Source organism: Prionailurus viverrinus, chromosome D1 (genome assembly GCF_022837055.1).
Source record: "Prionailurus viverrinus isolate Anna chromosome D1, UM_Priviv_1.0, whole genome shotgun sequence".
NCBI classification, from domain to species: Eukaryota; Metazoa; Chordata; class Mammalia; order Carnivora; family Felidae; genus Prionailurus; species Prionailurus viverrinus.
In genome coordinates, this window is record NC_062570.1 from 113,331,537 (window position 1) to 113,358,053 (window position 26,517).

General features: G+C 67.5%; 1 protein-coding gene across 1 annotated transcript; it reads right to left on the minus strand.

The window, feature by feature from the left end:
• Positions 1 to 547: 547 nt before the first annotated feature.
• On the minus strand, positions 548 to 18,275 carry SLC22A18 (solute carrier family 22 member 18). The gene is given in 10 exon segments (XM_047878814.1): positions 548 to 735; positions 2,621 to 2,741; positions 2,943 to 3,044; positions 5,188 to 5,288; positions 6,060 to 6,167; positions 6,847 to 6,965; positions 14,151 to 14,283; positions 14,633 to 14,793; positions 15,555 to 15,652; positions 17,995 to 18,275. Coding segments are annotated over 10 exon segments (1,275 nt in total). The 5' UTR covers positions 18,139 to 18,275.
• Between the last annotated feature and the right edge of the window lie 8,242 nt (positions 18,276 to 26,517).

Genomic DNA, 26,517 nt, shown 5'->3' on the forward strand with positions numbered 1-26,517 from the left:
GGCCCCCCTGTGCCCCGGTGCCTTTCTCCCTACAGCTGGGTTGAGGGGTGGGGAGGGGGTGGCGCTCTCCGGGCCTGGTCCACTGGCGGGCCATTTCCCTGGGCCTCTCTGCAAGCCTCAAACTCCTCATCTTTGAAAACAACCTGTTTCCATTCACGTGAGGTGACTGACAAGGGCAAGCAAGCAGGCAGCGCTCTCGGCCCCGAGGCCAAGCCGGTGGAGGACTGGGGGCGGGTGGACAGCTCCGGTCTCGGGGGGTTTGAGCAGAGCTGTCTGGGCGGCAACAGGGGGGCCTCCTAGCTGGGGACGGACTCCTCGTGGGACCGACTCCAGGCGGGGGAGGGCCTACTGCACAAGGACAACTTGGGTGATCAGGCTCTCTCCAGAGCTCTGGGGCCCGGCTGCACGCCCCTCTCCCAGGAAGCTCTCCGGCATCTGACCCTCCGTCCCTCCATGGCTCACCCCCAGGTCCCCTGTTTAACCCATGGGAATTTGCAGGACTCAGGCTGGAAGAGTTTATTGCCAGTCTGTGCCCTGGGGCCACTGGTCACCGGACTCAGTCCTTCTTCCGGGGCACAGGCTGTCTCCAGAGCACGAGGAGGACAAGGAGGTTGATGGCAAACTGCACGTGGCCGAAGACGGGGACCCCAAAGCTGCGGTACAGGAGGCCGCCCAGGGTGGGCCCCAGGGTCTGAGTCAATGGCTGCACGGTGGCACAGAGGCCCAGCATGGTCCCTGAGGGGTGGGGGTGGGCGGCAAGTCAGGCTGCCCTGGCCACCCGCTTCCCAGACGCAGCCCAGGTCTCCCGTGTTCACCGCCCCCAACCCTGTCCGCTCTCTGCTCCCCCAGCTCCCTCCACCCAGACTGTGCTTTTCGGACCACCCAGCCACTCAGGGGCCACACGGGTGCCTGCACCCTGCCCCAGAAAGTTCCCAAGCCCAGGAGGAGCCCCGGAGTGGAGCCACAGGTCAGGGGCCAGGCCCCACCCTCTGAGGCCGGTTGAGCCTGGAGAGAGCCTCCCTGACCTGGGGACGGCGGGCTTGGGGGGAGATCTTCCTGAGCCACAGAGTGAGGGCTGGGTCTGGGGTGCAAGGCAGGCTCCCCACAGCCTCCACCACCCTCGTACCGACTGGAGGATGCCCTCCGCAGGACAGGGGCGGGGTCCTGGGGGCCCTCGCCCGCCTCTCTGCACCCACGTCCTCCTCGGGCTCACCTGGCCGCCTCTGCCCCCAGCTACCTGACTCCCCTGTCACTAGACCCCTCCGGGCAGCTGTGTCCCGGGTGTGCATGCGTGTATTGTCAAGACATGTGCCCAGAGGGTCCCTGGCTCCAGGGGCTCAGGGACCCGCTCCGCTCGGGTTGCTGGAGAGCCCGCCGGGTGAGCTGGGAGCGGCCTGGTCCGGCCCCGCCTGGGCCCAGGGCCCGGCGTGGGGGAAATTTAAGAGCGGCTTCTCCCATCGCCCACACGCCCTGCAGACACCAGGAGCAATTACCGCCCCCTCTGTGGTCTCCGGTTCCCAGGCTGGCTCTGGGAACCAGCTCCCCGTCCCTCTGAGCCTAGGGGCGGGGCCTCAGGTGCGGCCCCGCCCCCCTCCCTGCCGGGCCCTGCCCCCATCTCTCCACGCTTCGTTCCCCGGCGTCCTCCTGGCCTCTCCTGGGGGCCGGTCCAGCGCTCCAGGAAGCCCTCCGGGCCCTGCCTGGCCTCCCCGGACCAGAAGCAGCCCTGAGATGCGACCTTGCAACCGTCGGCCATCGGGTTCCCATCTCGGCCTCTAGAGCTCAGCCTGCCCCTCCCCCCTTGGCAGACAGGCGGCTAGAGCTGGAGCGAGGGGTGGAGGGGTGGCCGGTCGGGTGGGCTCTCTAGCCTGCTGGGATGTTCTTCAACCCCAACCAGCCACAGGAGCCCGTGGGGCCACCTGCACCATTGCCCCCGGGGGCAGGGCAGGGGCAGGGAGCTGAGTCTGGACAAGAGGCTTGTAGGCCTCTGGAAAGAACGCTGGGCACAGAGTGAGGGCTGGGGGATCCCCTGTCTGGGGACACCCGTGTCCTACCGGAGGGGGGGCGCTGGGGGCTTTCTGGGTTTAACCGGCTGCGTGCCTTCCCCCACTCAGGGAGCACGTGCACCCCCGACCCACCCCGTGCTGGAGGGGGGACCCCGCCTCCCTGCCTGGCAGCCCCCTGTGCTGACCACGCTTGGCCCCACTGGGCTGTCTTCCTAACTGGCCTCTTCAGGAGCCTTTCAGTTCCAACCCCCTCCACACCTCGCCGAGCCGGGTCCTGGCCTGGAATGTTCCAATCTTCCCCTTCCTCTTTTATAGGGAAATCCTGCCCCTGCTTCAGAGCCCAGCCAGACAGCAGCTCCGAGAAGCCCCCTTTCCACCCCCCAGGCCCAGCCCAGCCTGGTGGCGGCCAGAATTCTCACCTGAGCCATCTTGCAGCCCCCCCCCCCCCCCCCCCCCCCGCCACTTGGACCCCGGGCCACCCACCCCACTCAGTACTCATTGGGTCTGGGCAGACCCAGCCTGAAATTGGGGAGGGGGGGGAGCTGCTCCATCCGAAACTGCCCAGAGAGCTTCCCAGAGAGGAGGCCCTGGGGGTCCCCTGCCCCTCACTGGCTCACCCGTGTCTGTGGCTGACACGGCCTTGGTCAGCATGCTGTCGGTGACCACGTTGAGGGCACACAGGCTGAAGACCAGGCCAGGCATCAGGAGGCAGAAGTGGAGGACGTCGGACATCAGTGCCTGGCATGGGACAGGGAGGCCACGGGATTGGGGGGGCCACACAGGACCGGGGTGGAAGGGCCCATCCCCGGAGCCCCATAGAGCTGGCCCCGGGGGGAGGGGGCCCTGGGGCTCACATGCAGCCTGGGATGTGCAGACGGCTGGGATGATGGGCCCGGGACCCCGCTGTCAGTGGGGTGCGGCCCCGAGGAAAGTGCTCACCATGGCCAGTCCCACCAGGACGAAGCCCAGCACGCTGGCCTGGAGCAGCGCCCTCTCCGAGAAGCGACGGCTGAGCCGCCCGATGACCAGGCCCTGAATGACCTGGGGAGACAGAACGAGAGGCTGGCTGGGAGGGGTCTGGCCGGGGGCGGCCCCCCACAGCTGGGGACCCCCTCCCAGCCCTAGCAGCCACCCGGCCGGAGAAGGGCGGGTCCCGAAGCGGCCAGGTCCTCGGGAGGCGGGGTGGCCTGGGCACCGCACGTCGGCACCCATACACCCGGACAGTCATCCCCAAAACGAATCCCGTGTCCTTCATTTCCAGCGTGATGAACACATTCTCATCAAGCGAAGTCCGACTAACTGCTCACAGGCGGCTTCGGGGGAGGGCAACGGCTTCCTCTGCGTGGACCCTCTCCACAGCCCCCACCCCAGTCTGAGTAAATCCAGGTCCTTCCTGGCCCTGCGGACCCCCCGACATGTCCTCCGAGCCCAGTCTGCTGCCTCAGCCAGCTCAGCAGCTGGCGTGCTCCCCACCCCAGGGCCTTTGCACTTGCAGCCCCTCCCGACCCCCACCCCCCCAACCGACTGTCCCATCTAAAATTGCACCTCTGCCCTTCTGAGGACCCTTATTCTCCTCTGACAGCTCATCACGCCTGCTACATGAGATGAGGGTGGTCGGGGGCTTATCCCTGTCTCCCCCCAGCCCTGTACGATGGACGCTTCCCACCACTGTGGTGGCACCGTGCCTGGGGTGGACGTGAGGGCCACGTGGGGGCTCTCGCAGGACGGCCTGCGACAGACAGCGGTCTGCAAGTCCGCTGGGGTGGTGACGCCATCCCCCAGGACCGTCTGGGCTGCCGCTCCCCCCCCCGCCCCCAACCCCGACGCCCCCCACGGGGAGGGGGATGCCGTGGTCCCCTTGGGGTCAGGCTGCAGCCGACACGCTTCGGGGTGGGGCAGGAGATGGTTTGCGGAGGGAGGCAGCAGGTGGGAGCCCAGCTGTGGGGGAGCCCAGGCTGCCTCTTGAGACCCTCGGTGACCGGCCCTACCCCGTGGGGCTGGGGGCTGGGAGGTGACTGGCAGAGGGGGCCTCAGGCCTCTCCCTGTAGACACAAAACCCCACCCTCTGCCCGCAGAGGTTCCAGACGCGGCTGGGGCCTCAGCTGCCCCCGGGGGCCGCCCGCCATCCTTAGGGGTGCTGGAGCCCCAGGCCCGTCTCGGGCGGGGTCGCCATCGGGCACCTTGCCCCGGGCCAGCCCGGAACTACCCGCGTCTGTCCCTGAGGGTCTTAGGGGGTCTCTTGGCCTTCGCAGAGGTACAGGCCTGGTCTCCTGGGTCTGGGGGTCTCCAGGGCAGGGCCCAGGCGGGCTGGAGCGGCCATTTAGAACCCGCGGCCCCCAGCTCTGGAGAATTATCATTGTTTTCAGTCTGTGGCCCACCAGCCGGGCGGCAGCAGCCCTGAGGCCTTCCTGCCCTTGTGGCTGCTATTTTCACACCGGGGGCGAGACCCGTCCTGGGCCCAGAGGCGTGGGGAGCAGATGCCCAGGAGGAGCTGGGAATGTCACACGCTTCCCTCCCCTTCAGACGGTCCCAGAATAGCCCCTCCCGCACTCCGGCTGTCGCCACCTGTCCCTGCGCCCCGGGCCCTGGTGCAGATGCCCCGGAGGAGCTGGGGCCTGGGAGACGGGCCGCCCCGTACCACCGGAAGGCGGCTGCCCATCTCAGGGCGCCTCGCAAGGACCGAGTGACCGTCACTTGGCTGGGGCTTCCTCCTCTTCTAAGAGCTTTGCCGGGTTAGCTCACCTCATCTGCCCAGCCACCCCACAAGGGTCACTCGCTTGATGGGCAAGGAGACCGGGGCTCCAAGGGCCCGAGGAACTTGCCCGCATCTTGTCACGTGCCCTACCACCGGCTCTCTCCCGCCCTGTCCTTCTGCTGGGGGGCGCCCGGCTGCACACTCGGAGGACCGTGCACCCTCGCGTGCTTCCAGACAGGAGGCCAGGGGCTCGCCGGCCTCCTCTGGGTACCAGCCCCCTCCCTCCCCTCTCCGGGGCAGACGAGTGTGCAAACCGGGCGCAGGCCCGTTGGTGGCTGCCTCGGGCAGGGAGGGGAGGGCACACTCCCCCGGGGACAGGAGGGCAGCCGGAAGCTAACGGTACAGAACAGCGATGGCAGGCGCTCAGGGCAGCGCCCTGCAAGGCCCGTTGCGTCTGAGACGCGCCCCGCGTGCCCGGCACCCACTCACCATCTGGAGAAGCCCGAAGAAGGACATGAGGTAGCCGGCCTGGGCGGCATCCAGCTGGAAGAAGTCCATGGAGACGATGGGGAACATGACCATGAAGAGCCCTGGGAGGAGGGTTCAGGGAGGGCGGGTGACTGTGGGGCCCTGGCGGCCTTCCCTGCGATTTGGTGGCTCTCTGGCACGGGAAGCGGGGCCCCAGGGACCGACGTAGCCCGTGCGCAGGAAGGTGCCGGAAGCTACCCCGTGGCTGGGCGGGAGCCCAGGGCATCCTGTGCGAAGGCGGTCGGGAGGTGGGGGGCCCGGGGCTGACCGTGTGAGAAGATTTGACCCCGGACCCACTGGTGGCCCCCGAAGGCCCCTTGGACTGAAGTCGGACCGGAGTCTCCAGGCGCTGGCCCAGCCAGGCGGTCCCCTGACTCAGCCTTCAACCCCGCTGCCCCGACCCCGAGATTTGCAGCACAGTTTTGCAAGAAGCCCCTGCGGGTGAGGGATTAGCCCTGGAGCACCAGCACGAAGCCTCGCTAGTTTGTTCTCTGCGCTGCCCCCAAGGAGAGGACCCCGGACGGGGGCTGGAGGTGGGTGCTGGGCACCCCTGAGGGTTCGTCTCAGATGCACCGCCTCCCCTGCTCTCGGACGGACCCCGGGGGGCTTGCCAAGCACAGGGCACTTTGGACTGTGCGTGAGGGGGGCCCTGTGGGGCACCGCTTTCCCCTCCTCCCTCCCTCCCTCCCTCCACTCGGGCCGTCCCTTCTCCAGGACATGTGTGAAGGGGAAAGCGTGCGGCCCGGGATACAGGGCGGAGAAGGGGGACGCCCTGACCGCAGGCCCCCTCCCCACGGCCCCGAGCTCTCAGCTGCACCAGGTCTGGGACTCACCGAAGGGGAGGCTGGACGCCACCTTGATGAGGAACACGGGCAGGACCCCCGATTGCAGCAGCAGGCGGGTGATGGCCTTCAGGTCAAACACGTTGGCCTGGGGTCCGCCTGGGGGGACCCGGAGAGGCTGGGCAGGCCTCAGCCCAGCTGACCTGGTCTCGGCCGGGCTGCAGGGTCCAGGAAAGCACCCCGCCCCCATGCCGGCACCTGCTCTCAGCAGATACTCCTCCCTCTGGCCGTGGCACCTGCTCGTGGGCTCGAGAGCCCACAGGCCCCGGCACCCCCCTTCGCTGGCCCCTTTGGGGGCACCGGGCAGCTCGTCACGCTCCTAGGGCTGAGCCCTCCGCCCCCACTGACCCTGGAGCCCCCGAATTCTAGGAGGCGCTCCGGAAACACAGTGCCTCTGCTGTCGGGCGACCTGGCCTGACCCTGGCTCCCCCAGCCCATGTGACCCAGGCAGTGGCTCGTGGGCACCATGGCACCTGGCGATTTGGGACTCAGGATCCTGGCTAACCCTGCCCCGTGGTCCTTCCCGTCCTCCCCGGGCCTCCCCTACATCTCTCCTGCCTCCAGCCTCAGCCTCTCTGATGCCCCCCCCCTCCCCCCCCTCCCCCACCAGCAGACAGGAAGCCACTGTTGTGCATCTTGGCCTTGGCCGACTCTCCCTGCAGGGAGGCCCGGGGTGCTGGCTGGGGAGGCGGAGGGCTCAGGCCTCTTACCCGCCCGGCGTCCAGGTACCGCGTCCCTGAGGGGGCCGGCCTGGAGGGGCGTCCCAGGCGGGGCTTACCTGCGGGGACCGCCCGGTCGTGGGCACTGGCCCCTTTCGTGCTAACGGGGATAAAGGTGAAGCTGAGGACGGCTCCCACGAGGTTGGCCACCAGAGCCACAGTCGCGGGGCACTGCATCCTGGGGGCGACAGTAGTGGTCACACAGGACGTGGGTCCCAGGCTGTGGGCACCACACGCGGCCCCTACCGGCCCCTTCAGCCACAATGAGGTCTCAGCAGCTGAGAACCGCTCAAACCCCCCCAGCCATGTCCCCACGGCCTGTGACCTGGAGGGAGGGGACGGGACCCTCAGGGCGCATTCATTAGGTGACAGAATGAAGGGGCCGACGAAGCCGTCACCGTGTCCGACGGTCACACTGCAGCGGCAGCTTTTGGCAGCCACAGCACGTGGGCCCTGGTCCCCGAGCGCGAGCCCGGGAGGTGAGCCCCGGCGGGCTGGGCGGGGGTTCTCCCAGGAGGTGTCGAGGGGTGGGAAGACCCCCAGGGGCCGACCCGGTGCACCTGCTGCGCCCAGCCGGGGCAGGGGCGTTGGACACCTGGGGGCCCGCGCCTCAGCCCCGGGCGGTGTCTGGACGGGGATCTCCCTGCACAGCCCTGGACGGAGGAGCAAACGGGTTCCCAGAGGAAGGGCCCTGCCTCCCTCTGCGGGGACTGGACGGGCCTCCCGGAGTGGGGGACGGCTCGACTGGCCCTGTAGGTGCCGCTTCTCTGTCCCTGGGGGCTGATGGGGAGACACACGCCAGGCGGCACTGGGGCCGGGGTGCCAGGAGGGGGTGCCGGCGACCCCGAGGTGCAGGGGCGGGCCGGGGCTCGGGTCTGCATCTCAGCTCCACCTGCACGAAGACCACGGGACCCCGCGCGGCCTCCTCTGTGTCGTGGAGACCGGCACGCCTCCTTCCCTTCCCTCCTGGGGAGCGCTCCTGTTCCCCCTCGACCTGGGGGGCGGGACATTCCGGGCTGGGGGAGGGGCTTTGGGCACCACCCTCAGGATGCCCTCCCTCCTGCCCGCCCGCACCGAGGACCCGGACTCGGGAGGGCCCCTCAGCTTCCGAGAAAACCCTTCCGGGCTGTGGGTCATCAGGTGGAAACTCAGGCCCTGACCCCTCCGGTGACCCCACGTTGCCTGACAACGCTGGCCCTGGGGCCAGCCCTCGTGACCGTCCCCGTTTCCTCCTGTGGGCCAACCGCCCCCTCCCGGGGTGGGGGACGGAGGGAGGAACACGTGGGAGCCTCTTACTGAGCCAGGCTGCTCGGCCCTTCCAGGCTGGTGCCTGGCCAGAGAGCCCTTCCCCTCAGCGGCAGCGGGAGCTCCTATGCACCCTGCAGGAGCCCTTCTCCGTGCGCCCCGGCGGTCCTCCCCAGGGGGCACTCTGTCCTCTGAGAGGGGCTCGCTCCTTCAGACACACGGTGCCTGGCCCTGAGGACGACTGAGCCTGGGCGGGACCCCGAGCCAAGACCGCGGAACAGGTGAGAGCCGTTCACCCGCACGCAGCCCTGACGCCCACCTGAGCGGAGCTCCTGCTCAGCGCCGCACAGCATGGGACCAGAGGGGGGTGGGTGTCCCCTGCCTCTCCGAGCGAGGCCAGCCACAAGCTGAGTGCCCCCGCCCCGCCCCCCACGGCTGCACGCGTGCACACGCAGACGAGCAAGTCACACACACACACACTCACACACAGGGGTGCACACACACAGGGCTCCTGTGGGCAACCACAGCCAGGAGAGGCCCTGTTCCCCGTGGGGTCAGTGAGGCGTGGGGGCGGGGCCGCCCCGTGTCCCCGGCCGGGACCTGCCCAGGCGCACACAGTTGGTCCAGCCTGCACGTGCTGCGGACCTCCCCCCCACCACTGGCCCATGTCAGGGCCCCCCGCCGACTCCCACTGCCGGGGATGGTGGGCGCTCGGGCTTTCTGGGCACCAAGCTTCCAAATGAACAGGAATTCCCACGGACTGACGCCCCGGGGAGGGACGAGGCCAGCACGGACCAAAGCCCCCTCCTCCGCTGGCAGGAACTGATCTGTGACGTGGGCAGGGACACCCCGGGCCCGGTGGCTGTCCCCAGAGAGAAGGGCCCTTTCTTCAGGACCCGCATGTCACTGCGCAGGGCCTGGGGGGCAGGGACAGAGCCTGCTTTCTTTGCCAGATGCCCCGGAAATTCGTGGGAGCAGAGGCGGCCACTTAGGTGGCTATTCTGGGAGGCTGGTGACAAGTCTGGGCTGGGTGGCAAGGAGCCAGGCCCCTTCTTGTGGGCTCTCACCCCTCCCCCCCACCCGGCGTGCTAGCTGGTAAACCGAAGGAAACACAAGGACTCTGGGGGCCCCGGAGGGAGTCGAGGGGCCACAGCTTCCCAGGGGACGTCGGAGGGAGGGAGTGTCCTTCCTCCACCCACCCCCGCCACAGGCCCCCTTCCAGCTCCCCCAGGACAAAATGCCGGAAAGACCTCATGCCTCTGCGTGGAGGGACTTCTCAGCCCTTTCTGGCCTTGTGCCCCCACCGGGTAGGCGGGCGGGCACTGCTCTGCCCTCCCGGACGAGACTCGACACCCCTCCCCAGGGACCTTCGGGTCAGTGCGCCCCTGAGCACGAGGCAGAATCAGCTCCCTTGCTGGGGGCCTCCTGCTTCCTTTGTGCAGGATCACGAGGGGCGTCTGCGAGCCATGGTTGTTGGCTCATTGGACGGACGGGAGGCTGGAGGGATGGAGGCCGGGAAAGGACTCCGGGCAGGACTCTGGGCACCAGTCTTTTGTCCCTTTGCCCTTCCCGGTGGCGACCTTGCCGGGTGACTTCCTTTCCTCAGATGCAAATGAGGGCCACCCTCCCTGGGGACACCCTGTCCCCATCCCCCACGGGGTGCACGGGTCCCCGGGGGCCGCCTGGCCGTCCTGGAGCCCAGCCCACCGGCCTCCGTTCGTCACGGCTGGTTGCCCACGCTGGTCAAACGGTGCAGGCTGCAAACGCCACCTCTCACCTCTATCTCGAGGGCCTGGAGTTTGCCAAGCTGACAAAATCAGGAGGGCGGTGGGCTGGGCCATTGGCCCACCCTATGTGGACTGGCCACAGGGTGACGGTACTCGGGAAACCTGGGCCACCCTCCCTCCTGCTCTGTGGCTCCCCTGGCCCAGGGGACGCAGGGCCTCCCGGGTGGCACCGCCCTCTCCTATCCAACCCGGACGGCAGGCTGGGGTCAGCTGGGGCCCAGCCTCATGTGACACTTGGCTGTGAGGGTCTCCAGAGAGTCACTGGACGTCCAGCCTGGGGCTTGGGGTGAAGTCCCCCTGCCGTGCCCCATCCACATCCCATGATGTTGTGGCAAGGACAATGTCTGAAAATGGGAGTCTTTGTGGGGCCACTCCTGATTCAGCCTCCCTCTGGCTTCTGGGTCCCAGAAAAAAGGCCTAAAAGCCTTGTCTAGCCTAACACTTTGCAGCCCTCTGTGTTCCCAGAGCACCTGATCCCTCCAGTCCCACCCACACAGGCCTCCGAACAAGCCCCAGGCCCTTTCCTGCCCCAGGGCCTTTGCACAGGCTCCCCCTCTGCCTGGAACACTGTCTGTGCCAGCCCCACCTTCAGTAGCTGCCTTCTCTCTCACTTCTCGGGTCTAAGCTGAGCTCGCTCTTGGCCAGGTGGGCCCTGTGCTGTGTGTATTTCCCGCTGCCCGGAAAACCCAGGGTCTCTGGGTCAGGTCTCTGTGTCCCCCTGCGGTGGGGAGGCCGCACACCGGGCTGGCCCCGCACGGCCTCGATGAGCCATCGTGAGCACCGAGTGGGGCAGGCCGCCTGGCTGACCCATGAGTCACTCCTGTCCCAGTGTGTTTACTCATTAACTTCCAGGGGAAGCGGCCGTGTCACCCGGGCAGAAACCCTCTGTCAGCAGGATGAGGGCTTCCTATTCCCCGGCCAGAACAAAGGCTGAGACGGAGTCCCCAGTCTTCAGGGCTGCAGATAAGGAGTATAATAAATCCCCTCGGAGTCGCCGAGCGCCCCCGGGCAAAGCTCGCCCTGGGGCCAGAGCGGGGCCCCTCTCCCGCGTTAGCGCCCAGGAGGGCCGCCAGTGACGGTGACACCATTGGCACCATGTCAGTTTGCCTGACCCAGCCCCCAGCCGGGCCCAAATCCCCCCCGAGCCGAAAGGAATTGCTACCCTCGGGGGCATCTGTCCAAATCCCGACCCCTTCCGGGGGACGGAGCCCAAGCCTCGCACTCGGCGGGGGAAGCCTGTCCACGCTGACTCCAGCCATCAGGCCTGGGGGCTGGCTCGACGTCCGACGGGGACCCCCAGACCCCACCCCCCACCCCCCCGGGACCTGACTCAGCTGGGCTCCGCAGGCTGGTGCTGCCTACCGCCGAGGCCCAGGGCGCACTTGTGGGAAGGGCGTGATAGAGGCCTCCCCAGGCTGTGAGGCGCTGGGCTCAGGGCCGTGAGTCACCGAGCGGCCCCCACCTGCTAAGTGACTCAGGGCCTGGGCCCTGGGTAGGAGAGCTCCAGGCTGAGCCGAAACCAGTTCTACTGGTGCCCGCCCCACACCCGCAGGCTGCCAAGGGCACTTCCTCTCCCCTCACCTGCTCCCGGAGGTGGGGGACACGGCTGATGCCTTTTGGGGGAGGGGTCACCGGGGCACGGGAAGCAGGAAGATGGCAGCCAGGGAGCCCTCACAAGGAAGGCGGGATGTGGCCCTCGCCACGGGGCTTCGGGGTCCGGGAGCCCGCCTCCCCCGAGCCTTGGATGGGGAGGCTCGCGCTCTCCGGGGCCTCCGTTTTCCCATCAAAGGATGCATAGGGTTATAAAGCACCTTCGATCTCGGGATGAAAGAAGGCAGGGAATTGAATGGATATTTCCGGAACACGAGGGCAGGGGCGCAGGCAATCTTGGGGGAGGCCCAGGGGAGAGGACAGTGAGTGGTGTCTTCTGGGTCAGCAGCTGGGACGGAAAAAAGGAAGGTGACGGCGAGAGGGGACGTGGGGGGGGGGCTGGGGGGGAGAAGAGGGGGCGTGGGGGGAGGGCGGGGGGGGGTCATAGGCACGGGCACAGTCGCAGGCCCCACAGCAAGCGAGGGTGGGCCCATTTCACGGGTGAGAGCACCTGTCAAGGTGACCACGGTAACAGGCGCCTGGCTGTGAGTCCAGGTGGGTGGGGGAGCGTGGGGGCGGGGAGGCTCCTCCCGGCCCCGCCTCTCCCTCTCCCGCACACTCTTCACGCCCTGACGTCCCCCCCCCCCACCCCGCCCGGTACACCCTCCCGACCCTCTTTTCTCCCCAGGAGCGCAGAGGCTCTCCTCCTCTCGCTCCTGGTCTAGCGACTGAGGCTCCCATCACCCCCAGCGGCTCATGTGCAGGCAGAACCCATGGTCACTGGCACCCCTCGGAGCGCCAAGGGTCCCCCCCTCCTTGGCCTGCACACCTCTCGGCTTCCGGATGTTCTCCTGGATCTCCTTCCCTTCTTGCTCACTGTACCTCCTCCTTGACCCCCGCTTCTAACGTGAAGTGCCAGGTTGGGGCTCGGGGCTTGGGGCTCAACCTGAACCCGTTCCTGGGGCTTAAAAACCACCCACCTGAGGACACAGCCCTGCTCTGCTCACCATAGGTCCCCTCACTCAGCTGCCCGATCCATAGCTGCCTGGAGGGCCTAACGGGCACCAGACTCAGCCCCACGGAGACCCAACTGCCACGGGCATGGCGGATGGCTCAGACCTCAGCAAGGTTCACGGCTCCCCCCAAGGCCGGCCCCAGAGTCCAGGCGTGGCCTTGAGTTCACATCTACATCCCAGCCTTCAGCAAATCCGAGGCAGACCCCGCCTCCTGCCCACCTCTGCTCCCTGCCCTCCCTGCTCCCCACTCCATCCACACCGGCCACCCCAGTCGTCCTGCCGCCCCCCTCACCTCCTGCAGGTGACACCCTGGTGACCACCCATCTGTCTGGCCCCCGATCGTGCTGTATTACTTCTCACACCAGGCAGTTCACCCCGACACTTTAGAAATACGTATCATTTTCATTTCATCCGAGGACCCGGCCTGTCCTAGCCACCACGGTATCCCAGAATCTGGAATCCCAGGGCACCTAGTAGCTGCTCAATAAATCCCGGTGAGGAAGCAGATGAAAGGAATTCTGCTTCCCCCCCCCCCCCCCCCCCCGCTGCAGCCTCCTGGCTGAGGTGCTCCGTGGAGACAGACATCTTCACCCCAGACTCTGATGAAAATCCTGGGGTGGGGAGCTGGTGGAGCCGGCCACGGGATCCTCCCCTTCCCCCGTCCCTGCGGATCAGCCATCACCCGCTGCATCTATCACTGTTGGGGGCTGTCTGGAGGCACTGGGGGAGCCTGGGGAGACCGATGCCCCCAGAGGCCCAGGGGCCAGCACAGGCTCATCCGAGATCAGAAGGAGGGCTGTCAACAGAGGTGCCTGTGTGTGTTCCTCTGTGTGTGTGTGTGTGTGTGACTTCAGAGAACAGCAAGGTTCCTGTCCTGAATAGCGCCCCAGGGCAACTCCCTAAGGCCGGCACGGGTGGGTCCCCAGCTGGCACAGGGCCTCCCATCCACAGCTGGGCACCCACATTCCAGACCAAAAGCAAAGACTTGAGTCGAAGGAAGGCAAGGAGCAAGGTCCACTCCTATGAAAGAAGCCGATTTTGAGTGGGTGTTGGGGCTGCTGGGGAGAGGGAGGAGGAAGGGGGGTGGGGCAGCGGAAGTGAGATTCCCCGCCCACGCCTGGCAGGGCCTGTGCAGGGCTCGGTGTCCCGGGTTCAAGGTTCCTCTCTTCTTCCAGGGGGCACTCCAAGGACTGCCGCCCACAGGCTGCCCTCGAGTCCTCCTGCCCGCAGCACCCCCATCGCAGGATGCCCGCTGGTCGTCCGGGGACCCCGCCTCCAGGGCCTGCCGTCCAATGTCTTCAGGTCCGGCCTGGTTTTCATGTGACCCGGGCCAGCCGCGTGCGTCCCCCTAGCCTGGGACCTCCTGGTGCCCTCCGTGCCGCCCTGGCGCGCACCCTGCGGGACTGCACGGGCCGCGCCACCTGCTTGGGTCGGCTCCCGTCCCTGCCCTGTCCATCCTGCCAGCCCCGCCCACCCGCTCGCCGCGCCCCCTCCGGCCCCGCCCGCTCACTAGCCACGCCCCCTCCAGCCCCGCCCACCGCGTGGGTCCCTGCTGACCGTCCCACACCGGACCCAAGACGTTCAACGTGCAGACGGAGAAACCGAGGCCCGGCGAGGTGGTCGGCCTGGGCCCACCCAGTCTCGGCCATCCCGACCAGCACCCGCACCCCGCTTCCTGGCCCGCCCCCCCCACCTCCCGGCCCGGTTCCAGCCTCGGCCACTCACCCGCACGTGGCGCTCAGGGTCCCGCCGAGCAGTGAGCCAAAGATCATGCCGACCCCGAAACACAGGCCGAGGCGGCCCAGGGCCGCGGGCAGCTCCTGGGGCTCAGACAGGTCAGCGATGGTCATCTGCGCGACTGGGTGCGGGGCGGGGACAGAGCCGTGAGGCCCCCTCGCGGAGCCCCGAGCGGCCTAGGCCCGGACCGCGCCCCACCCCGCACCCTGAGGGTGTCCCGCGCAAGGCCGCCTCGTCCACACCCCCCCAGGACCTATTCCGCACCTGCACAGGCCACGCCCCCCACCCTCAGCCACCTGCCCCCCAGGCCACGTCCCCATGTCACCCCCCCCCCACCTCGGTCCTGCTCCCTGGCCTAGACTGGTACCCAGAGGAGACCCGCGCCCCCCACCTCCCTCAGGTCGTGACCTCAGCCCCCACCCCCACCCGCAGTCCTCCCGCAGCCCCAGCGGGCCCCCGCCTGGCCCTACCTGGCATCCCCTGCATGAACGCGACAGGCAAGGACGTGGCGTAGAGCAAGGCCACGCCGGGCAGGGCCGGGCTGCAGGCGGCCGCCAGGAGCAGGTAGAAGGCAGAGGACGCCAGGAAGGTGAGCGTGAACGCGGCGCGGGCCCCGCGTCGGTCGGCGAACCTGGGGGAACCGAACCTGTGATCCTCACAGATACCAAGCAGGCCTTGCCAGCTCTGCCCCTGACGCCCGCCCCCTGGGGCTGCCGAGGAGCTAGGCCGCAGGGGTCTCGTCTCGGAGCCTCAGTGTCGCCGTCCTTCCAGCGGGTCAGCTTCCCGCGACCTGGGGGTGTCTGGCCCAGCAGGGCCCTCCTGCTCCCCCTGAGAACACCTTGCGGGCTCCGAAGGGAGCAAGGTGCGTGTGTGTTGTGCAGAAAGTGTCTCCAGGCTCCTGCCCTGTCTCCACCCGGCCTCTGAGCAGGGCCGCGAAACCCTGGGGAGCCCTGCTCGGTCCGACTTTACCGCCTCTGGAGCCCCTTTTCTGGACAGTTCCCCCGAAGATCTGATGCCTGCCACGTGGATCTCCACCCCAGGGTTTGCGGGAGGAGGATGTCTGCCCTCACGTCCCTGAGCCCGAGGCCCCAGCAGCGCTGAGGCCGGTGGAGGAGTGGGGGTCCAGGGGCGTCGCTGGTGGGACCCCCAGCTCGGCAATGCTGGACGTTTCCAGCCACGACAGCCCTGCCAGGACAATCCCCTCTTTGGCCACAAACCAGAATTCGTGGAAGAGGCGGGCAGGGCCCCGGGGAGCAGGGGTCCCCGGCATGAAAGGGACTATTGTGCCCAGTGTCGGTCTGAGAGGCTGGCACGACCCAGCCCCTGACCTCCGAGGGGCAGGCCCGGGTCATCGTTGGGGGGAGGGCCCCCAGACTCCCTGCCCCACGGTACCTGCCCAACACGGGCCCGCCCAGCAGCTGAAGCACGCCAAAGGTGGTCTGCAGGTGGCCGAAGGCGACGGAGTCCAGGCCCAGCCTCCGGGTCAGGTACTGCAGACACAGGGGGGCCCATGGGAAGGGTCAGGGTCTGGATCCAGGGTCCCCGGAGGGTGAGGAGGGGGAGAGGTGGCCCCGGGCTGGGCGGGAGGGAGCTGCTCTGACCAGTCTGCGGTGGGTCTGGGAGGGGCCTGGGGCCTGGGACTCAGCTGCGTCTCCCACAGCGAGGAGACCACGGGGCCTCTGGGGCCAGGCTCTAACAGGCAGCGGCTGGCCCTCCTTCCCCTCTGCGGGGCGCACCTCAAACAGGTGGGGGGGGCCCCCAGCCCCCACCGGTTTAGCCTCGTTCGCTCAAAGCTGCCCCGTGGACTGCAGTATCTTCCCTGAACGACACAGGCCTCCTCTTTGTGGGTTCCAGCCTCTCCTGGCCCCTCTGGAGCCATGCCCACCTGGGGAGGTAAAGGCAGCGACCAGTGTCTCTCCAGAGCCCTGGAGGCGCTCGCCCACCTGCCTGAGCCTTCCTGCTGCTCTGCGCCTGTCACTCCAGGGAGCCTCGCTGGGTCCCCAGGACAGCTGCTGTCCTGGGACCTCTCTCCTGAACTGTCGCCGGCTCTCCACTCGATGTCCAGAAGCATCTGGAATGCAGCACATCCAGAATGGACTCCCCATGGCCTCCCCCCAGGACCGGCCCCTCTGCTCCCTTGCTGACACCCCCCCCCCCCGGCAAGGGTTCAGGTCCAAACCCCGGTGTCTTCCCTGAACCCCTCTTTTCTTGCAGAGCCACATTCTTTTTTAAAAAAAAATGTTTATTTATTTTTGAGAGAGAGAAAGTGGGGGAGGGGCAGAGAGCGAGGGAGACGGAGAATCCCCAGCAGGCTCCACGCTGTCAGCACAGAGCCTGATGCGGGGCTCGAAATCACGAACCGTTGCACAGCCACATTCAATACATCGGCAGCTCCTGGGCTCACCCTTCACAGACCTTGAGGGCAGCGGGGCCTTCCCCGCGGCCAGCATCCTCCTGGAGTCCTGTCAGCCTCTCTCTCTGGCCTTCCCTCCTCTCCCCTCCACTCACTCCTCTCTAGCTGCACTGTTCTCACTACTGCCCCAGGGCCTTTGCACTAACTAGCCAGGCTTGCTCTTTGTTTCTTTTAAGCCCGCCTTCTCAGGAAGGCTTTCCTGATCCCAAAGCCGCCACACGTCTGTGGGCAGCCCCAGCACCCCCCGCACGCCTCATGATCTTACGCACAGCACAGTCTAAGGATGGTTTAGTCCCTGCCCGCTGCATTCCAAGCTCTGAGAACAGGGTGCACACAGTAGGTGCTCGATGGGCATTTGTTGAACGATACATACAACATCCACGGGAGAGCCGCCCTTGCTCTGTGCCTTTAACTGTTTTCTCGTCGCTCCCTGCACCAACCCTTCCAGGGAGGGACATCGTGACCCATTTCATGAAGGGACCTCAAGGCGTCCGCCCCGGCCACCTGGCCGCTAAGGAAGGGAGTCAGGGCTTGGACCGGGCTGTCTGGTAGAAGTGAAATGGGCTTTGGGGCAGGGGTTAGGGTTCGCCACCTGGCTGGGGGCTCCTGCCATGCCCACAGCGGCCCCCTCCCAGCCAGATCCCCAGGCACAAGTCCGCTCACGGGAATCCCCTGGGGGGCTTTAGTGGCTGTGCCATGGCCCCACCCAGACCAGACAGAGAAGGGGCTCTGGGACGTTTCAAGCCCCCCCGGGTGCTGCTGCCCTGAGAGGGTGGGAGCCCGGCCAGCCCCACACGGGTCTGTTGAATGAATAAGCAAGGGTGCAAAGGTGGGATCAATGAAAAGTGGGCGGGCGGGCCCTGAGTGCTGACCATGGCGCTTAACCAACCGCCTGCCTGCTCCAGGCAGCGCTCCAGGCCGGGGGGTGGGGGCAGCAGAGGAGGTGATGCGTCAAGCCCCGCCCTCTCCGTCCTGGTCGGGGAGACATGCGGCAGGATGTGGGGTGCGGACATCGGGCAGGAAGGCTGGCCAAGCAGGACCTGGACAGAGGGTCCGGGCAGGGGTTGGGAGGGGAGGCTCGCTGCGGAGAAGGCCTGAGCGGAGGCCCGAGCACAGGAAGGACGGGAGCCGAGCAGGTGTCCCGGCGGGTGGATCCATAGGGCAATGGGGCCGCAGCCAGGCCGGCCGGGGGGAGGGGTACTGCCACGGGGCAGGGCTGGCTGTGCACCAGGGCACAGGAAGTGCCCACGGGCGGACTGGGAAGCACGGCCCCCGGGTCCCTCAACCTGTTCGGCTCCGTGTGGTGGGTGGCTCGGGCAGCACCGGCCCCACCCCCGGGGCCCCGCTGTTGCACAGATGGAAGCCGAGGGGGACAGTGCGGCCGTGCTGGCGGCCAGGCTGCTGAGGGCGGGCACTCACCGGCATGATGGAGAACCGCATGAAGAGGCAGGTGAGCCCCAGGGTCACCAGCGCATAGGTGAGTAGTGTGACCCCGGGACGGCCCAGAGCGCCTATCTCCCTGGAGTAGGGGCCCCGGCGCCTGGGGGCTCCGGCTCCCTGCATCCTGGGCAGGTGCGGCGGGAGAGCCTGGACAGATCGGGGCAGGAGGCCGGCACGGTGCGCAGGGGGCAAAAGTCCTGTGGTGCCCGGCGAGGGTGCTGAGTCACGGGGCGGGAGGCGGGTGGCGCTCACCTCTGGGACAGGGCCTGTGGGAGAGGCCAGTGCTGCAGGACCCCCGGGGAGGGCTTCCGGCCACTTGCTGTGTGACCTTAGGCGCCTCCCCAGCCAGCTCTGGGGCTCTGGGCACACAGCTCCCCGGAACCTAGCCTGAGTCAAGCTGGGGGACCCACGTGCCCCATGCAGGAAGGCACCAGCACCCCATTTTAAGAGGGAGGCCCCATTTTAGAGGCCCGGATGGGTGCTGACTGCAGTTCAGGTAGGTGCCCCCTGCATGTATGGGGCTGATGGTTTTGGGTCCCTGTTGTCAGGCGAGGGGCTCCTCAGGCCCACGGTGGACCCCTCACCACTAGGGGCGGCTTCCAGAGGCAGGCTTGACACCCTTCGCCCAGCCCAAGGGGGCTTCTGGGGTGGCCGGAGGGTGGGGCGGGGCACAGAGCAAGGCCTCGTGTGCCCTCTAGCCCCCCACTGGCAGAAACTAGACTTTGTAGGGCCAGGGAGACCTCTACAAAGTGTCACCAAATTAACACCCGACTGTCAGCTGAGCCCCGAGGGTGGCCTTCAGAGCCCGGGGTCCAGGGGTGGGAGTGGGGCTGGGCAACAGCAGGAGGAAACCTGGGGCTGGCCCTCCTGGCACCCTCCCCCTCCCGCTTCGGGGAGGCTGGGGGGTGGAGGCTAGAGGCTGAGAGCCGCGGGTCAGGGGCTGTCAGCCGGCCGCTCACAGGCTCCACACCGCAAGGGGTCCTGGTCAGGGGCGTCCTCTCCACAGTGAGCTCCGGTGCCTGCCCGGCCCTAGGGCACCGCTCCAGCGGGGTGAGCCCTCCCGAGGAAGCTCCGGCCTGGCCCTTCCAGTGCTGGGCTCGGGCACCTGAGGTCTCCCGGTGACCTGAGGCCCTGGCCTTCCTGGGGTGACCTGGGGCACCCACCCTCCCTGGGGAGCCCCAGCCTCACCTCCACTTACAGGCCCAGGGGCGTAGCAGCCTGCCCCCCGCCCCGCCACTTCCCACACAGCCCCTGCTCTCACTCGGGTGGGGCGGCAGGAACTCTGACTTTTAGAGCAGTCGGGGCATGGGGTGGGCAGAGGGACGGGAGCCAGGGGCTGGAAAGGAGAGGGGGGGAGAGGGGTGGAGGGAGGGAAAGGAACGCAGGGCTCATTGTCTGGCCTGCCCCCTCCCTGGGGTCTGCACAGAGACCCAGAGGAGGGCCAGGGGCGGGGTGGGGGACAGGAACATTTCTGGAAACGGCTCCTGGGCCCTCTCCCCACCTCCCCTGCCGATCCGGGGACGCTGGTCCGCATTTCGCACCTGCAGCAACTGTACCCCCTTGGCCGGGCCTCCAGAGACCCGGATGCAGGTACGCCTGGCTCCAAGCCGTCTGTCTGTGGGGCTTGCAGGGGGGCTTACGGTCCCCAGGATTCCCTGCTGGAATCCTCGGGAGCACACGCACTCGGCCTCGGGGTCAGACACAGTACCCCAGGGAAGGCACCGGGCCAGGACTCTGCTGCTTGTCCCCCAGAGCCAGACCATAGGCCCAGATGTGAAGTCCCCTCTGCCTGTGTTAACTGTGGCTGAGCAGAGCGGGAAGCCGCCGGGCACCAGGCTCCTGGGCCAGGTCCTCCCGCGGTGCCCGGCGAGGGCTGGGAGGCGGGGACCAAAGTCCGGCTGTTCGGGGCAGAGCCGGGGAGCCCGCGGCCTGCGGTCGGGGCCTTTCAGGGCAGAGGCTGGTGGGCCCCGGGGCAGCGGGGGGAGCGGGGGGAGCGGCTCACCTCCCCCCCCCCCCACACACAGTGGGCCTGGGTTTGAGGAAGAGCTCAGTCCAGACAGTGCAAACGGGGGGGGGGGGGGGGTGTTTGTATCTGAGGACAGTGTCCCCTGTTCTCTGTCAGGCTCAGGAGTTGTGCTGAGAGCCCCGAGCTGGGGCAGGCGCACCAGCCGGGCTTTTCCTTAAGAAAGGCTGGCCTGGGAAGTAGGGGGACACGGTGTCTTAGACTCAACAGTCCTGGGAGGAGGATTGGAGTTCAGGTGGTTCTGTGCTCTGTGGGGGTGGGGGTGGGGGATGGGACTGTCCCCAGGAGGTTCACCTGCCCCTCCAAACCCCAGGGCCTGTGGCTGCTCCCCAGAGGCCTGGCCAGGAGCTTGGGACATCATCTGGCTCCTTCTGGATTCTCTAGGCAGGAATTGTGGGTAAAGAGGCAGGAGAGGGTGGGGTGGGAGTCCCCACTCTGCCCCAGGGCAGGTCGGGGAGGCTGAGGGGACCCAGCAGCACGCGGGGTGGGCAGGAAGGGGCTGGTTACTCACCCCTCCCTTCCTCCTGCTTCTAGCAGGATGTCTGGAGGCTGGGAACTGGTCGGGGCCGAAGGGATCGGGGCTGCGGGAGGATCTGTCGTGAGCTGGCTCAGTGTGGGCGGGCGCTTCCTGGTCCCGGAGTGTGGGAAAACTGCCCTCTGGGCTGGGCGAGGAGAGAGGAGCACCCGTAACCCTGGAATCCCCGGCCCAGTCGTCCTTCTCCAGAGCAGCCAACCCCCCTCGCTTAGCCACTCAACAAACGCTCTGCACTTCCCCCCGGGACACACTCCGGCCCTGGGGCCGACCCAGCCACCCACCTGCCTCTCCCAGAAACAGGCTGCAGGGTGAGGCTGATCCAGGCCCACTGGAGGAATCAGGGCTGGGGTTAGGGAGGAGGGCATCTCGGAGGAGGTGATGCCTCCAAGGAGTCTTAAGGATGAGCGAAGATGGGCCAGGGGCGGGCAGAGCCAGCTAGACTGAACAGAGGCAGAGGGGTGAGCCAGCCTTGGGGTGTATACTGAGAGCCCGTGTCAGCGTGTGTGGGGCAAGAGTAGATTCTGGAGAGCAGGGGTGAGGCCAGCTCTCGATAGGGGGGGGGGGGTCCCTGGGGAGCTCCAGAGGGCTGGGCAGGGGAGGCACAGGGTGAGGGGGCCGCGGACTTGGGGTGGGGGCTGGGGAGCTGCTCACCCCCGGGGGGGTGGTCCTGATGGACTGGGCGTGGCCGGGGGAGCCCCCGCAGTGAGAGCCCCGGGAACCGAGAGGGTTTCTCAAGGGAGAACGTGCTGGAACTCTGCGCTCGGGTGGGCGGAGACGTGGGTCAGTGGGCAGGTGCAGGAGAGTGTGGTCTGGGGCTGTGGCCCGAGCCGGGGCTTTGACGGGGGCTTCGTCCTGGGCGGATGAGCCCCTTCGTGGGTTGAGTGTTTCTTACTCTATTTCCCGAGGGCCCACCTCAAATGTTACCTCTTCGGGGATGCCCACAGGGTTTTGGCCAGTTTACGACCAAGACCAGGGGTCGGGGTGGGGGGGGTCTCCACCAAGGCGCAGCTTTGGGCCTCGACCAGCAGGGTGCCCAGACCCCCACAGCGGCGTCTGTGCTGGGGGCTCAGGGGGCCCCTGCCAGCTGGGAGAGGGTGTTGGATGCCGACTCCCACTTGGTGACTTGTTCCTGGAGTCATAGCCTTACAAGGGGCACCCCGGCCTGCTGTGGGCATCGGGGTCCCGGCCGCGGCTTATCTGCTCCATCCCAGAGGCCACCTGGTTAAGGGTCTCAGAGGGCCAAGTCCCTCTGCAGGTGCCATAGGAGGGGCTGGGCTGGCAGGTGCCAAGGAATGCTCTAGAGCTGGAGTCTGTGAGTAGGCTCCCGGGGTTGGGGTCTGGGAGGGGCTGGCCCGTGTCCAAAGCGGGGTCTCTTGAGCTGAATGCCAGGTCAGTTTTGACTCACCCTGCGGGTGGGTTCAGGGGACTGAGCCTTGGGTTAGAGGGGAGGTTCTGCCAGCTACCGGGGGCTTCTCCACGGGCCTCTAGTGATGCAGGGACCGCAGAGTCAGGGGGAAGGAGGGAGTAGCTTGCTCGGGGGCAGAGGCCTGGGATGGACGAGCTCACACCTTGCATGCACTGAGCCCTGCTCTGCCCCTGGCTGTGTGCTGGGACGTAGGGTCCCTCATGCTGCGGCGGGGGCCCCTCATGACAGCCAGTGGAGGATGCTGGAGGCGCCCATGGCAGGAGGCTCGCAGACTGGAGACCTGGGGTCCCCCCGTGACGGGTGGGATACAGTCTGGGAAGGTTATGTCTCCTTCCTCCCGCCAGAGCAGAGGAGGAACAGGGGACCCTGTCTGGGGAAACTCAGGCTTGGCGTGAGGCACCCGCGGCCCCAGCTTGCCCGGGACTGAGGCGCTTCTGGGACATGGGGCTTTCCAGGGAAAAACCCGGAGAGTTCTAGACAAACCAGGATGGCTGGCCACTCTCCCTTTATGGGTCCCTGCAGGCCAGACAGACTCATGCTGGAAGTTGGCCCAGAGGAAGGAGAGAAGGCGCTGGGGTAGGGGTAGCAGCATGGAGGTGGGAACACAGGGTCATGGGCACCCTAACCTCCAGCCCCCCAGAGGGACGCCTTGCCCTGACCTCCGTGCTCAGGAGAAAAACAGCTTCGAAGGAGGGGTGTCCAACCAGGGGAGGCCGGAGTGGAAGTGGCCAGGAGCTGTGGTCTGGCCTGGCAAGGGCCCCCGAGGGGGCGTGAGAGGGCAGGAGGGCAGCCTGGAAAATCAGGGCGAGGCAGGCCTCTGAACCGTCCAGGAGAGCAGGACTCAGAGCAGCTGGGGCTGGGGCCCCACACCTGCTCACCAGGCTGCGGTGGGGAAACTGAGGCAGAATAAGTGGCAGGAACACGCTCCTGTTCGTGTGCTCCCGGTGCTTCGCCGCCCCCCCCTCCCCAGGCACATGCCCGAGGGGCCTGGAATGTGCCCGCCTCTTAGGTCCCCCCGGCACGGCCTCCGCTGTCCTGCTGCCTCGTCCCCCGGCTGGAGGGAACGATGCCATGTTCTGACCATCCAGTGTCTTCCAGAACCTCTGCCCGCTGGGAACTTCATGGAGAATCCATCCAGGAGGAAGCAGGAAGGACCTCCAGGGAGCCAGAAGAGAAGTCACAAACCCACACAGCCTCCTACCCTAGAGAGCCCCCCGGCTGTCCCGCGGTCACTTCCGCCTGCCTGGATGGCGCTTAGGGATCCTGGGTATTTGGTCTGTGCTGGGGACGGCCACACTCAGTAGCCTGTCTTCCGTGCTCTGGGAGCCCTGGAACCTGGCTGGGCCGGACTCTAGGGGCCCTGGCGCCTTCCGCCCCCGGGCCCCTGGTCCCCTGCTCAGCTCCAGTGACAGCTGGGTATTGCACACGTTTGATAAACTGCAGATGAGCGAGACCCCAGCATCTCAGCCCCTTCCCCCCACGGGACTCACCCTGAGAATCCTCCCTGGAGCCGGTTTCATCCGGCCGTGGACCCCGCCCTGGTTTATTCACCTATTTCTGACTCCACCCACCACCCTGGAAGCCCCTGGAGGGGAGGCCCCCCGCCCCCCCCCCCCCCCCCCAGGCCCCAGGGAAACACTCCCGGTCTGGATCCCGACTGGACGTTCGGGGAGGAGGGCCTGTTCAAGGACCCACGGCCAACAGTGGGCTTCCAGGCTACCGTGGCTGATGTCCAACCCAAGGCGGCCACTAGCTCCACTGTTTGCCCCAAGTCAGAATCCAGAGCATCTGGGGGAGGGGCTCAGCAGGGAGGCCCCATCTGTAGGACCCAGCAGCCAGTGCGTTCAGGATGGATGGAGCCGGGGCGGGGTGGGGGGGGGGGGCGGAGGGGGGCCTGCAGTCAGCCCCAGCAGGCTGGCATCTCGGGGACTTACCAGCTCTTGACAAGGGGCTCGTCCTCTTGACAGAGTTTCCCCATCTGTGAAATGGTCTGGGCGGATTCGGTGAGATAACGCACGGGGCTGCCCGGCACAGAGAGGGTGTGCCGACGGCAGCTGCGTACCGACCAGCGTCCAGCCGGGGCTGGCCGAGGACATTGCTGAGTGCCGGGCAGAGTCGCGGGGACCTGTGCCCCACGGACCCCCAGGGCTCTGGAGGGCTTGGTGGCACTGTCCACGCTGCCCAGCGTGTGAACACTATTCCACCGTGCCCTACGGGTTATTAGGGAACGGCACGTGATGGGGGCGTCGGGGTCTGAGTCTCCCCACCAGCCCACGGCCCTGCACTCAGAGCAAATGTCCAGCTTACGTGACAGTGGCAGCTGGAGGGGGCCGCTGGTGTTGGCGCCGTGCTCGGCCACCCCTCTAGGCGTGCGGAGACAGTGGCCACGGGGAGGGTGCTGGCCACCGTGCCAGGCACGTGTGGACACGGCCCCCGAGACTCTTCAGGAGCCTTGCAGGGGAGAAAACAGAGGCACGGAGAGGTTAAGCGACTTGTCCGTGGTCACACAACTCCAGTAAGAGGCAGTGGCCGTGCCTGACTCCAAAGCCCAAAGCTTCGTGGTTTAGCCAGGCAGTGCCCCTACCTTGTCCCCTGCCCCAACCCCTGTGCCACGTGCATGCTGCCGGCATTAGAGTGGCCAGACAGGGAAGAGCCACCAAGTGGCCACCAGCAGGAACCGGAGGGGGGGGGGGTTGCCGTGGACTGTGGCCACGCCCCCCATCTGCCCAGCAAAGGCCTGCTGCCCCCTTCATCACGCCCTCCACATCCCAGGGTCCCAGCGCCCTCTGGCCTCATCCCTCCGGGGTCCCCAGCCCCTGCCCTGGCCTGGGACACCATCGTTTCCCAGCCGCCTGACTTCAGCCATTCCTCAGCCCCCCTCCCATCCTCTCCGCTCGAGGCACCTGCGTCCTCCATTAAACCTCAGGACCCTGGACCCTAAGCTGGAAGCCTCCAAGGCTCCTCGGTGCCTTCTCGAGGTCGCCGGCTCCTGGGCTGGACTCCAGGCCCTGCACACCCGGCCCCTGAAGCCCTCTCCGGAAATCTGGTTCGTTCTGGGCTCACTCTCAGTACCAGCCGTGACGGGCGAGGGCCTGGGATTGACCCCGTCCCCGCCTGGGACCCCCACCCTTGCCGGGATCCCCCTCCTCATCCCAGACCTGGGGGGGGGCTCTGCTGGGGGTTCCCGCTGTACCCCACGTCCCGCCATCCTGGCACGGACCGCCCCTGTAGTGGAGGACGCTCAGGGCTTGGCGGGGGCAGCTTGGAGGTAGGCCCAGGCTTTCCCTGGCAGCCCCCAGGGTCCCCTTTAGTCGCAGGCTCATCTCTGGGGGGCCAGCAGACGTGGGGCGCTCGCTCTGCAGGCCTGCTTTCTTGGATGCCGCTCCCCTGGCAGGGCCCCAGCTCCCAGCGCAGAGGTGCACTTAGGGTTACTGGTTTGGTGGGTGCTGTGAGAGGTGGATGGACTTGTGACAGTGTCCACAGGCAGCCGGCAGGCCCCGAGGCAGGGACAGGCCTAACCGGTGGGGGGGCCCGGGCCTGCCACAGAGCCCTGCACTGCCCGGGGCTTCGATCAGCACCACTAGTGGAGGGAGAGGAGGCGGAGGGTGAAGGGGCGATGGGGGCGGAGGAGATGGGGGGGCAGGAAGAGGAGAAGCTGAGGGTGGGGGGCACCAGAGGGAATGGCCAGCTCTCAACGTTGCGTCTTTAGCCTGGCTGACCCTCCCCTTCCTCTCCCTGCTCCTTGGCCCCCTGGCTCCCTGCCCCCCTACCCATGTGTAGGGAGAAAGAAGGCCATGTGTTATTTCCCAGTGATGTGTGAGTGACAGCCCCCCCCCCCCATCCCGCCCAAACATCTAGGGGTGATGGGGTACTTTTTGAAAACGAGGCTTCCCCCCTGGACGGCCCTGGCGGGCCACGTTAGGCCGACCGCCCCATTTGGACTCGAGGAGACTTGTGGGCCCAGGGAGCCAGGCCCTTGCCCAGATTCCCCCCCAGGTGAGGGATGAGTACGGCCCCCCCACCCCCACCCCAGGGCTGCGCTGGGGTCCGCCTGGGCTCTCCTTCCCAGTCGCCAGTGCGCGGGCAGGTGGGCGGGCCCGGGGGCGGGCTCCTGCCTGCAGTGCCATCTGCGGACACCAGGGGGCAGCAAGCGCCCAGCTTTGGGCCTCAGGGCGGGCGGCCCGCAGCCCCGGGTCTCGGGAGCTGTCACCTCTGGCACCTCGGCAGCTTTCCAAACTGTGTCCGGGCCCTCGAGGGAGGGAGGGGACGGGCACCCATTCTGCTGAGCCCCTACTCCGTGCGGCCTGCGGGGCTCCCGGCCTCTGTCCTGACCTCCCACCGCTCACCTTTGAGACCCAGCCGGGTAGTAAAAGACTGCACAGATGAGATGCGGAGGGAGCGCCTCCCCCTCCCCTGGCCTTGGGGGGCCCGACTTGCTCTGGGAGCCTGCTCAGGGCGTCACGGGAGCAGGGAGCTTACACGCTGCCCGGCCCAGTACGTGCTCTGTGGCCCCGGGGC